At 39.5% G+C, this 12,820-nt stretch overlaps 1 protein-coding gene across 1 annotated transcript; it reads right to left on the minus strand.

The window, feature by feature from the left end:
• Positions 1-3,541: 3,541 nt before the first annotated feature.
• On the minus strand, positions 3,542-4,293 carry LOC145076597 (uncharacterized). The gene is made up of 2 exons (XM_079022413.1): positions 3,991-4,293; positions 3,542-3,949 (listed from the first exon to the last, which is right to left on the minus strand). Exons 1-2 carry the CDS (start codon positions 4,291-4,293, stop codon positions 3,542-3,544), a joined length of 711 nt encoding a protein of 236 aa, XP_078878539.1.
• Positions 4,294-12,820: the final 8,527 nt, after the last annotated feature.

Consider the following 12,820-nt stretch of genomic DNA (forward strand, 5'->3'; position numbering starts at 1 on the left):
TATTGGAGTGTTTAATCCTTGGTCAAAAGAGGTCAATAGCTGGTCAATGTTAGTCAATTAATTAAACCTATGGTCAACAAAAATCAAAACGAGGCAACAACTTCAAATATCCGGTTAAGGTTCTTTCACGCGGGTTAGGCGTGGGCCACGTGCTGGTCGCATCTATTTTTCCTCATTTATTCTTGAGTGGGCAGAAGGATCAAAAGGCAATCGCGGTGAGGCATGTAGGCCGCGGGTTGGCCGCATGGAGGCCGCGTGTGCTGAATATCAAAAAAATTGCTAAGTGTTTAAGGATCCATGCGGGCTAGGCTTGGGTCGGGGGCTAGCCGTGGTTGCTGAACGAGCTATAAATCTTCTTCTACGCGGTCAAGAAATGGGTCGCATGGAGACCGCATAACGTCTTACATGGGCTGCACCGCCTGCAGGCAAAAAGGCTATGCGAGCCGCGTAGATTTTTGTACTTCAAAATTTTAAGATTTTCCAAAAACTTGATTTTTAGGTCAAAATGCTTCCTGCAAGGGTAGGTTTCGAAAATTTTGACACAAGTTGGGAACAAAATAGGGAATGAAGGGTGAAATCTTTCAAAATTTTACTTTTCAAAATCCCAAAAATGCTTTTAAAATAATTTTATTGGATTTGGAAAAAGGATGAAATCATAATGTTTTCCAAAAATGCCCTTCTTTAACGTCTTTGGCGAGACGTCTTCCTAGCTTGCTTCAACACATCGGGACATCCAAATGGATGATTTCAACAACATTAGCATTGAAACCTTCATAGAATGGCTTCAAACGATGCCCATTGACTTTGAAAATCTATCTCGTCTTTTCGCTTTGAATTTCTACCGCTCCATGGTCAAAGGTTTTTATCAAAACAAATGGCCCAATCCACCTTGACCTTAGCTTGCCCGAAAATAACTTCAACTGTGAATGGTAAATTAAGACTCTATGTCCCAGTTCAAAATGCTTCAGGGTGATGGACCTGTCATGGAAAAGTTTGTTATTTCCTTATAGGCCCTCAAGGCATCATCTAGCCTCAAACTCCAATCCTTTCTTGTCAGATTCACTATTTTCTCATGAATACTATTCACCTCATGATTTGAAACATCTGCTTGACCAATTGTTTGGGGGTGGTAAGCGGTTGAGACACGATGGGTCACGTTGTACTTTCTCAATAAAACCTCCATCATCTTGTTGCAGAAATGCATCCCTCGATCACTAATCAACGCCCTAGGCACACCAAATCTCACAAAGACATTAGATTTTAAAAAGTCGATAAAATCGTTTTGGCATTATCTGATCTTGTGGCTTTGGCCTCAACCCATTTAGAGGCATAGTCAACCGCGAGCAAAATATAAACGGTGCCAAAAGAGACGGGAAATGGTCCCATAAAATCAATCCCCCGTACGTCAAAAACTTCACAAACAAGAATTGGATTTTATGGCATTTGGTTCTTATGTGAAATGTTCCCCTTCCTTTGGCACCGTTCACAACTTTTACAAAACAAATAACAATTTCGTGACATGGTTGGCCAAAATAATCCACACTCAAGAACCTTTCTCAAAGTTCGGTTAGGTCTGAGGTGTCCCTCACAAGCAAATTCATGACAAAATTGCAAAATAGATTGATGTTCTTGTTTGGGGTACACATCGCCTAATAATTTGATCGAGACAATGTTTCCACAAATAAGGTTCATCCCACACATAGTGTTTTGCATCACTTTTCAATTTTATCGTTTTGAGCACATGTGAATGTTTTGGGATACCTTTTCATGACCAAAAAGTTAACGATATCGGTATACCAAGGAATAGATTGAGTAAGGGAAAAGAGATGCTTATCCAAAAACTCGTCCCGCAACGGGAGAGGAGTCTCATTTGAAATGATCCGACTTAGGTGGTCAGTAACAAGATTTTCACATCCAGTCTTGTCCCGAATCTCCAAATCAAATTCTTGCAATAATAAGATCCACCGGATGAGTCTTGGCATTGGATCTTTCATTGTCATCAAGTACTTGAGAGCCGCATGATCCGAATACACTATAGCTTTGGTGCTAAGTAGATATTGCCTAAACATCTCTAAAGAGAACACTATGGCCAATAACTCCTTTTCTGTGGTAGAGTAGTTGCTTTGAGCATTGTCTACCGTTCTTGATGCATAGTAGATCACATGGGAGGCTCTTCCATTATTTTCACCCAAAATGACGCATATAGCATAGTTTTTTGCATCACATATCATCTTAAAGGGGAGATCCTAATTTGGTGCTTGCATGATAGGAGCGGATGTAAGCAAGTCCTTGAACTTGTCAAAAGCTTCTTTACACACCTCATTAAACTCAAAATCAATATTCTTTTGCAAGAGTTTGCACATTGGTCTTGTTATCTTCGGAAAATCCTTAATGAATCTTCGTTAGAAACCTACATGGCCCAAAACAGAACGAACTTCTTGAACACAAGTCGGGTTGGGTAAGCTTTGCATAACATCAATTTTTGCCTTCACTACCTCGATTCCTTTCTTAGACACAATGTGACCCAAAATAAGACCTTGACTCACCATAAAATGACATATCTCAAATTTTAAAACCAAATTTGTTTCAATGCAACTATTCAAAATTTTAATGAGAATGGTCAAACATTCTTGAAAAGAGTTGCCATATACCGTGAAATCATTCATAAAAACTTCAATTATGTTTTCGACGTATTTCGAAAAAATACTAACCATACAACGTTGGAAAGTGGCCAGGGCATTACACAATCCAAATGGCATTCTCGGGTATGCAAAAGTACTAGATGGACATGTAAAGGTTGTCTTTTCTTAGTCTTCCAGTGCCATCGGGATTTGGTGAAAACCGGAATACCCGTCTAGACAACAATAATATGATTTCCCGGCCAACCTTTCTGACATTTGGTCAATGAAAGGTAATGGGAAATGATATTTTCTTGTGCTTTCATTAAGTTTGTGGTAGTCAATACATACTCTCCATCTGTTTTGCACACGGGTGGGAACCATCATACCTTTGTTGTTCTCGACCACCGGGATTCCCGTCTTCTTCGGTACCACTTGCACCGGGCTCACCCACTTGGTATCCGAGATTAGATAAATAATCCCCACATTAAGAAGATTCAATATCTCTTTCTTGACAACTTCCATCATTGGCGGATTCAACCTTCTTTGCGCGTCCCGACTTGGCTTGCATTCATCCTCCACTAAGATCTTTTGCATGCAAGTAGAGGGGCTCAATCCTTTGATATCCACAACTGTCCAACCCATGGCTTCTTTATGTTCCTTCAACACCTTGTGGATTTCTCTTCTTAAAATTAGGTTAGGTGGGTCGAAATGATAACCGGGAGAGTCTCATTTTTGCCCAAGTAAGCATACTTCAAGTACTGAGGTGGGACCTTTAATTCTAATTCCGAGGGTTGAACAAGGGATGTTGGCAACTTTGTATGGGTTTGGGGCAACTCAATTTGATTGACATCAAATCTTGTTGATTTCTTCACCTCTAATCTATTCAACAACTTCTCAACTTCCGGGTCTAAAGAATAACGCTACAATTGTTCGGCAAGTTTCCCACAATCAAACCCCTTGCTTAGGATCATTTCCAACATATCACCATTAGACAACTCAAAGACTTCTTGGGTTAATTGCACAACAACATCAACAAAATACAATGATGAAACATCACTAGGATATCTAATAGCATCATAGATATTAAAACTTATTGTTTCACCATCAAACTCTGTTGTCAAACTTCCCACATACACTTTGATTTTGGTCCTAGCCATCTTCAAAAATAGTCTCCCAAGTAAAATTAGAGCCGATTTGGAGGACACTTGTTCTTCTAGATCAATCACATAGAAATCCATCAAGAAGACCAATTGGTTCACTTGCACCAAGACATCTTTGAAAACACCCCTAGGAAAGACACTGATTTGTCCACAAGAGAAATTATGACACTGGTTTCACTTAAAGGACCCAAATTTAATGATTCATATACCGCGTAGGCCATGACATTGTTAGAAGCACCAAGATCAAGCATAACACTACTCAAAGTGGCATCCCCAATCTTGCAAGGAACCATAAACATTCTCAGATCCTTACACTTGGCTGGGAGTTTCCTTTGTAAAACCGGGGATGCATTTTCATTCATTGAAATTTTCTTATTTCCCTTCAATTTACTCTTGTTGGTACAAACTTCGTTCAAGAATTTCGCATATCTTGGAATTTGTTTGATAGCATCAAGTACAAGAATGTTCGCTTCCACCTTTCGGAAGGTGTCCAAAATTTCTTTCTCCTCCATATTCTTCTTGGAAGTTACAAGTCGGGAAGGGAATGGCGGTTGACTGGCTATTGGTGTCACTAGAGGAATAGTCTTCTTTGGAACTCCAGCTTGTGCATCATTCTTGACTATGCTATCCTCAATGGGGGTGATCTCTATTTCTTCCTCATCTTCCCTTGAATTCTTCTTGGAACTACTCTCTCTGGTTTATTTACCACTCCTCAAAGTCACTACATTGAGATTTGGGTTATTTTCGGTTTGAGAAGGTAATTTTCCACGGAAAACCAACTTGCTTAGAGATGTAACTATTTTCCCATTTGTGCTTCAAGGTTAGAGATACTAGTCCTTCTCTCGTTTTGGAATTGTTGGGTACTAGTGGCCAAGGATTTGCTAATGTCTTCAAGAGACATTTCAAAGCTACTCGTTTGGGATTGAGGAGGTTGTTGGTGATGATGTGGGGGTGTGGTTTGGTTTGATAGTGTGGTAGCTGATGTTGGTAGCGAGGTTGTTGTGGTGGGTAGGAAGGTCTAACTAATGCATTTTGAGGCAATGGTCTTGGGTTATAGCTCATATTTGGATTTGGCTTCCAACTCGAGTTATATGCATTTTGGTAATCGGATAGTTTATTGTGGTAATTTTGGAGTTCTCCCATGGCATTCACGTGTTCCACATATTCTTGGAGAATGGGACACATATCCGTAGGATGTCCCATCGTTGCACATATTCCACAAACCATCACTTGTCGAGTTTGGCCAATGGCTAACTTTTGAACAAGGGAAGTTAAATCTTTGATTTGAGACTCTAGATTCTGTTGAAACATAAAAGTGATCCTTTTAAACTTATCTACCGCAACAGTTCAGTACCTGCAGCCAATTCATCACCGGAGTCAATCTCTACAACTAAGACCGCAACCATTCTCCATCAGCAACCATATCAACATCCGGAGTATTCAAGTCTTACTTATCCGCAGTCTTAGTTATTTCTTTTACTATGTAATTCACTCTATTGTCCAGTATGTCTTGCATGACTGCTCATAGAGTTGTTCTTTTCTAAACTCTATAAATAGAGACTCTTTCTTATGTATTATGTACTTGTGATATATGTGAGTGTGAAAACTCTTAACTTCTCAATACACAAGATTTCTCATTCAATAATCTTTCTCATCTTCATCTGTTATCAATCTTATTACTCTTCACACTCAAACTGCTACTGGAACATAACCTCTCTTCGGAGCAAGTCTTCTAGACTTAATCACTAAACTTGATCTCGCTTACTAACTTGGAGTGACTGCATTCCCTGTTATGAATCAGTTTAAGTGTATTCGTGATATAACTTTTGTCATTTATCTTTCTTTACTTTCCGCAACTAACTATCTAACTATCTAATTATCTAACTTTATTATTGTTGAGCTTTTAGATCCTTAGAGATAACTATTCCGCAACTAACTTGTTCTAACGTTTGTTCAAGTGTGTCTCCATGTTTTTCTCTCAATAGATTCGACATCCCCACTTCAATGACTTTTTGTTGAGTTTCTCTCTTCATATCATGAAAAGTCTCATTTTGACTTGGCGGATTCCACAAATCTCATTTCAAAGACTGAGACTCTTGAAGCGGGATAGAACTTGTCAAGAAAACCTCTTGCCATGTCAGTCCTTGAGTTGATTGACCCCAGGGGAAGATAGAATAACCAATTATTTGCTCTATCGACCAAAGAAAAGGGGAATGCCCTTAACTTGATTTGGTCATCGGTTGACCCTTGTGGCTTCATACTGGTGTTTCGAGAATTTCTTGAGAAGGGTTGGGGCTAGAATCGGGTTTCTTGTCACTTGATGAAGCGGTTTCAACCTCCAAAACCCCATAAGGATTTGAAGTTTTACCACGTTATATTCTCTTTTCCTTCGCCAAACGCCTTGCTTCTTTTTCAATTTCCGGATTAGAAATTAAAGCACTTGTACATTGACCTCTGGGCATAGAGAAACAAATTGATTAAAAATAAACCGATCCCCGACAACGGTGCCAAAATTTGGTGGTTGTCGAGGCCAACAAAATTAATAACCCTAAATCTTGTACACTAAAATAGTGTATAGTGCTAAAGGGATCATATCCACGGAGATTGGTACAATTTTATAATTCTATGAAAAAATCTTTGTAAAAATACTTGTAAAATAACAATAAATTACAAATAGGGTGGGGATGGTCTTTTGAAATACCTGAAATAAACTAGGATTAAACTACGACTTAAATAGACAATTTCAACAAAAACAAGAGTTTGATGTAAAATCAATAAGGGAAAGATGGTTGACTAAAGATTTCCTCACTTTAACTATTTGATGAACATATCATTAGAATCCAATGGTGCAATACTTGTTTTAAATCCTGAATTTGGCTACAATAATCCAAGAAGCTTGAGAATACTTAGACTTTTCTAGTTATTAAAATAGTTAGAAAACTCATAAAAATTTCCTTAGTCAAAGTCACAATTTTCATTAAGCATCTAATTAGTGAAAATCAACTAGGAAGAACCAAAAAGTCACCAAATCCAAGAGGAGTCAAATGCTTTCATTACCATGTTGGAGGAAATGTTTTTATGATTATCTAAAGCAAAACTAACACAAAAATCATAGGTTACTAGCTAATTTGAGGATCTTTCACTTAATTAAGAAATTAGCCAACTAATCACCACAGGCACATTTAAACTCATAAATAAAAACATATAAGTAGTGATAATATATTAAAATACAAAACATTCCGTAAAGATTCAAGAACAAGTTTATGGAGTCTTCAATATTCAACAACTAGTCAAAGGATTTCACCAAAGTTAGCCAATTTTTATTTTGCCTAATGTAGGGCTGAAGATAGTTTTGATGTTGCGTCTTTTGGGCTCGTTAGTTTAGCCTTGTATTCTCCGGTTTGGGCCTGTCCAACCGTGAGCCTTTTATGTTTTGTATATAAGTTAAATGCTTGCATGCATATTAGGTTAAGATTGCTGAGATTATCAACACAGCGATTCATACAGAGTACAATATTTTCTTTAATCGTTCTTGTAATCTTCTAATCCTCTACAGTTGATGTTCTTAATCGAGCTCTTATGAGGATTTTATTTAATCATTCGACACGTTTGATTCAAGCTGTTTTGTTCTTATTATTGCGTTCTTGTTGTTTTACATTCATATACTTGTTCAAGATCTAATCGATCTTCATAGATTAAAAGTTGTTTTTTAATCCCATCAATTGGTATCAGAGCAGGAGGTTGTGTAATCGATACACATCTTTTCTGTGAAAAAGATTTCCATTAGGGTTTTCCGCAATCATCGATATTTATTGAGCCATCATCTTAATTGACGTATCTTAGTATTTATTGTTTTGCCCTAATCTGCTTTATTACAAGTCTGATCTTTGAACAGGTTTTTACGATCATAATGGACGCGACGCAATCAAACCCTATTAATATTTCCAACAGCATCGGTTCGACGACAAAGATTCCAATCTTATACACCCATGACTATGAAGTATGGGCGCATCATTTTGAAGATTACGTGATTGGATCGGAGGACAATGGTTATCTCATATGGGAAGCCATCATCAATGGACCGTTTTCTCATTCTGCTACATCCAGAATCATCAAGACACAAAAAGAGTACAACGATCTGCATAAGGACGTGAAGGATATTGCACAAGATGAGAAAGACAAATTCCAGTGTAATATTAAGGCGTTAAGGTTGATCAGATTCGCCCTTCAGTCAGACACATTCAGACTGGTCAGCTCATGTACTACGGCTAAGGAAGTATGGGATAGACTTCGCGAACTGTATTCCACAGACGAAGATCTTGAACATTCTATCCAAACCTTGCTTCTATCTGAGTTTGGAGAATTCAGGCAAGGGGCCGAAGAAACGGTGACCCAGACGTTTGATCGCTTCAATCATCTTCTCAGCAAGATGATCAAACATGACATTGAAAGGAAGCTCATCGAACAGAATGTTACTTTCTTGAACGGACTGAGATCTGAATGGAGAGCAGTAGTTTCCACAGTCAAAGCCCATGAGCAGTTTAAATCATACTCTTTGGCGAAACTGGTGGGTATTCTAAAGTCTCAAGAGAAGATTGTGGTACAAGAGAAGAACGTAGTTTCTAGTCTTGGTTCGCTGGCCCTCCTATCTAAAAGTAAAGCTGTGATGGAGGATGAAGAGCTCAACTTGGAGGAATATGACCTCACGACTGAGGATTATGCCATGATGGTATCCAATCCTAAGAGGTTCATAAAGAAGAGATTCCCCAGCAACAAAAACCGAAACTGGCAGGGGAGTTACAGCTCTGAAAAGGTGAACAATGAACCGAAGGCTGAAGAGCCCAAGAAGGAACCGAAGGCAGATGGCGATTCCGGAGTAAGCTGTTTCTACTGTGGTGGCAAGAACCACTATGCTAAGGACTGTGTTCTTAAGAAGATGGCTGAAAAGGATGATGGAAATGATGAGGAAGCTGTGCTGCAGAAGAGATTGGATGAGTTGAGAAAGAAGAAGACTACCGCTAACCCTTCTATTAATGCTCTTATTGTGTAGGGTTCGGTTAATGACGATGAGTTCGGTAGCACAGAAGTTTGGTCTACCGACTCAGAAGACGAAGAAGTGAGGAAGCCTACCCATGGAAAGGCGTATGTGGCTAAGGAGGAAAGCAGTGGAGGAAAATGCTTCATGGTGACTGATGTATCACAAATGAGGGGATACAACACCGACGGAGGAAGTGATGGACCGAAGGTACAGGAGGATATGTGCTTTACAGCCAAACCACTCAGCCAACAGTTCAATGAGCTCGATGAACTGATAAAGAAGGTACAATCTGTTTTTATTTCATCTAAAGTACCACCATCCTCATATGAGAAAGAACTAAAAAATGTTAATACAAGAATTTCTCATTTAGATAGTAGCTTAACTCAAACTCGAGTCACCAATTCTAACCTGACTGATCAATTAAGCAGGGCGGCATCAAAGAGTGAGGAGCGGCGAATGTGGATTGAGTTAAAACAGTCAGAATTAGTTAAAGTTAAAGACGAAAACATTTATCTGCAGAGAGACAATTTGAAATTGTTAAAACATCGAAATGTTTTTTGTTTAATAGCTAAACATTTATATTCCAATATTACTCAACTTCACTTGCATTGTGAGATAGGCCAAAAGATCCATCGCATGATTTTGCCCTTCCTAGAGTTTAAGGAGGATGAAATCGATGCCGAAGCCTACAACTGTGAGAGTGTGATATCATCTGATGATGTCAACCCAACCTATATGTATGGACTGGACAAAATTGAGTCCTTCATCAAATCCAAAGACCACAAGGACATGCTCAAAAATCTTTTGGACGAAAATGACAGACTTAAACTGAGAACCGAAACCATGCAAAAATTTGACTCTCTAAACGCCAACGTAAGCTCAGAAAATAAAATCGATGTTGAAAATGCATTTGAGCTTAACGAGGACGAAAACATGAGTGAAATTTCTGTAGAGGATACGGTTGACTGCTCAGAATTTGTTAAAAGCGAAACTGAAAACCACAAAAATCTAATTTCTGAAAATTCTGTGGAGTTCGCTAGATTGTCCAAACAAAAGTCCCCGAAATTGGTACAAAAAGTTGTTGTGTATCAAAAGGTCAGGACCACTCCGAATCAAGTATACAAAGTGACTGGAGTAACCGAACATCAAACAGCTGAGCTCACAGATATTGTAAACGAAGACAATGCTGATGGCTGTGATGAGTACTTCTGGGAAGCTCCAATAGATAATGGAAATGAAACCGTTGGCCTATCTGAAAGAACCTCCTGGATGAGAAAAGGGAGATACATACCTGAACCATTGAATAAGCCCGATAATTTCAGTGAGCCAAGCACCAGTGGTACGAAAGATATTCCTCAGGAGGATGGGAGATCAGCAAAAGAAGACATTCCTTCCACTCCCTCAGCTCAAAGTGAAACCTCTTCAGACATTCCTTCTACTCCCTCAGTGCAAACTGAATCTTCTTCGGATACTCCCTCTGCTCCCTCGGCTCAAAGTAAAACTCATGAAGTTCAAAAGGAACCATCCAAGGAGACAACAAAAACGAAAGTGAATGTTCATCATCAACCTAAGCAGATGAGGGATAGGAAGATTGCAAGGAACCAAAGATACAGGAAAAACCTTTCTGAAAGGAAACAGTTCTGGCACTCCCAGAATGCATACTACTCATACCAAGACAAGAATCTGAAGTATGAAAACAATCCTGTAAGAAAGCCTGAAAGTTCCAACAACCAAAAGCAAAGGTTCGGTTCACAAGAAATTACCAACCAAAAGCAAAGGTTCGGTTCACAAGAAAATACCAACCGAAAGCCAAGGTTCGGTTCACAAGAAAATACCAACCAAAAGCAAAGGTTCGGTTCTGAAAAGGATTTCAACCGAAACCAAAGGTTCGGTTCCAAGAACAACTCCAACCGAACACAGAGGTTCGGCTCTGAAGTCAAAAGAGAACAAGACTCGAAGGTCAGCCCCTCCAATGATCAAAAGCAAAAGGGTCACCTAGAGTCATCAGCCAGGAAGTCTTCTCCATCCAAATCCTCTCTTTCTGATTATTCTCGTTCTTCTAATTCTTCTACTTCCACCAATTCATCTCCATCTTGCTCTAAAGCTAATCCCGCTTGTTCTCAAAAACCTCATTCATCAGCTGAACAGAAGGGAAAGCAGAAGGTCGATGAATCCAAACCAGAGTCCAAAATGAACACACCCAATCCTAACAAAATAAAAGTCTTTACCATTAAAAAGAAAGATGAAACAACTCTAATAAAACGAACATATCTAGTTGACATTTCTCTTACTATTCCCGTTCCCATGAAAAGCTCACATGGACCCAAGAAACTTTGGGTTCCTAAATCTGCTTATTTTTTGCAGGTTATAAGTGACGAGTAGTTTGACGAAGAATGGTACATCGATAGTGGCTGCTCGCGTCACATGACAGGGAGGAAAGAGGAGCTCAGGGAATACAGATCTCTTGCAAATGGTGGCAACATTAAATTTGGAAATAACTCTTTCGGTACCATAAAGGGATATGGAATGATAACAAATGGAGACTTCACTATAAGGAAGGTGGCTTATGTGGAAGGACTCCAACACAACCTCATCAGTGTATCTCAGCTTGTTGGAGGTACAGGTCTCAAAGTTTCATTCGATGATGAAGGTTCTGAAATCATAGAGAAAAAGACAAAGAAAGTGATTCTGAAGTCAGAGCGAAAGGGTGAAATGTTTCCTCTAAACATGAAACCCATCAAAGGAAACCCAGCCATATGCCTACTATCAAAAGCTCAATCCGACGAAAGCTGGTTGTGGCACCGAAGACTCTCTCATCTCAATTTCAAAGATATCAACTGACTTGTCACTGGAGGTCATGTTAGGGGTCTTCCATTGCTCAAGTTCGACAGAGAGTATTTGTGTGCTGCATGCGAAATGGGAAAGCAGAGTCGTCAAAGTCACCCATCCGTAATCAACACAAAAGTTGTTGAACCACTCGAATTGCTTCATATCGATTTGTGCGGTCCTTCATCTATCGAAAGCATCGGTGGTAGCAAGTATATTCTTGTTATCGTTGATGACTTTTCACGATTTACATAGGTGTTCTTTCTAAAGCTCAAATCTGAAGCGACTCAAAAGCTGAAAGTGTTTATCAAGCAAATTGATGTCCAGCTGAAGAAGATCGTTCACAACATCAGGAGCGACAATGGTCTCGAATTCAAAAACAAGGAGTTTGAAGAGTTTCTTGCAGAAAAGGGAATTAGTCACAATTTCTCAGCTCCCTACACACCACAACAGAACGGAATAGTCGAAAGGCGAAATCGGTCTTTGTGTGAAGCTGCCCGAACTATGCTAAGTTTCGCTTCCTTACCTCTTTATTTTTGAGCTGACGCTATTTCTGCTGCTTGTTTTACACAGAACAGGTCCTATCTCAACAAGCGATTCACGCTCACACCATATGAGATAATAAACAACAGAAAGCCCAATGTGAAATTTTTCCACGTGTTTGGCTCAAGGTGTTTCATCTTTAATTCTAAAGAACACCGCAACAAGTTTGATGTCAAAGACGACGAGGGAATCTTTCTGGGTTACTCGCTCACATCCAAGGCGTACAGGGTCCTAAACAAACGTTCAAGAAGGATTGAAGAGACATATTATGTGACCTTCGACGATAGCTATGTCAAGAAGCTACAGGCCATGGAAGACTCTACCGGGGAAATCTTTCCTCAAACTGGCCAAGTCACAGTCTCAATCGCCAATTTATACGAGAATTTTCTGGAACTCTTTGACGAACCGGAAAAAGCTTCTCTCTCAGAAGCAGGTGCAGCTGACAACAAAGTTGATCATATGAAGCAGATTGTCGAAGATGCTGCAAGAAGAATGCATGAAGGAGAATCGCCCACTGATGAATCTCCATCCATTAATACTTCGGTCGAGGGGGAGCCAAGTTCTCATGTCGAGGGGGAGCCAAGCTCACAAGTCCAGGGGGAGCCAAACTCTACATCTTCAACCGAAGGTGC

This window comes from Lactuca serriola, chromosome 9 (assembly GCF_051521515.1).
Source record: "Lactuca serriola cultivar US96UC23 chromosome 9, Lser_US96UC23_V15, whole genome shotgun sequence".
Taxonomy (NCBI): Eukaryota; Viridiplantae; Streptophyta; class Magnoliopsida; order Asterales; family Asteraceae; genus Lactuca; species Lactuca serriola.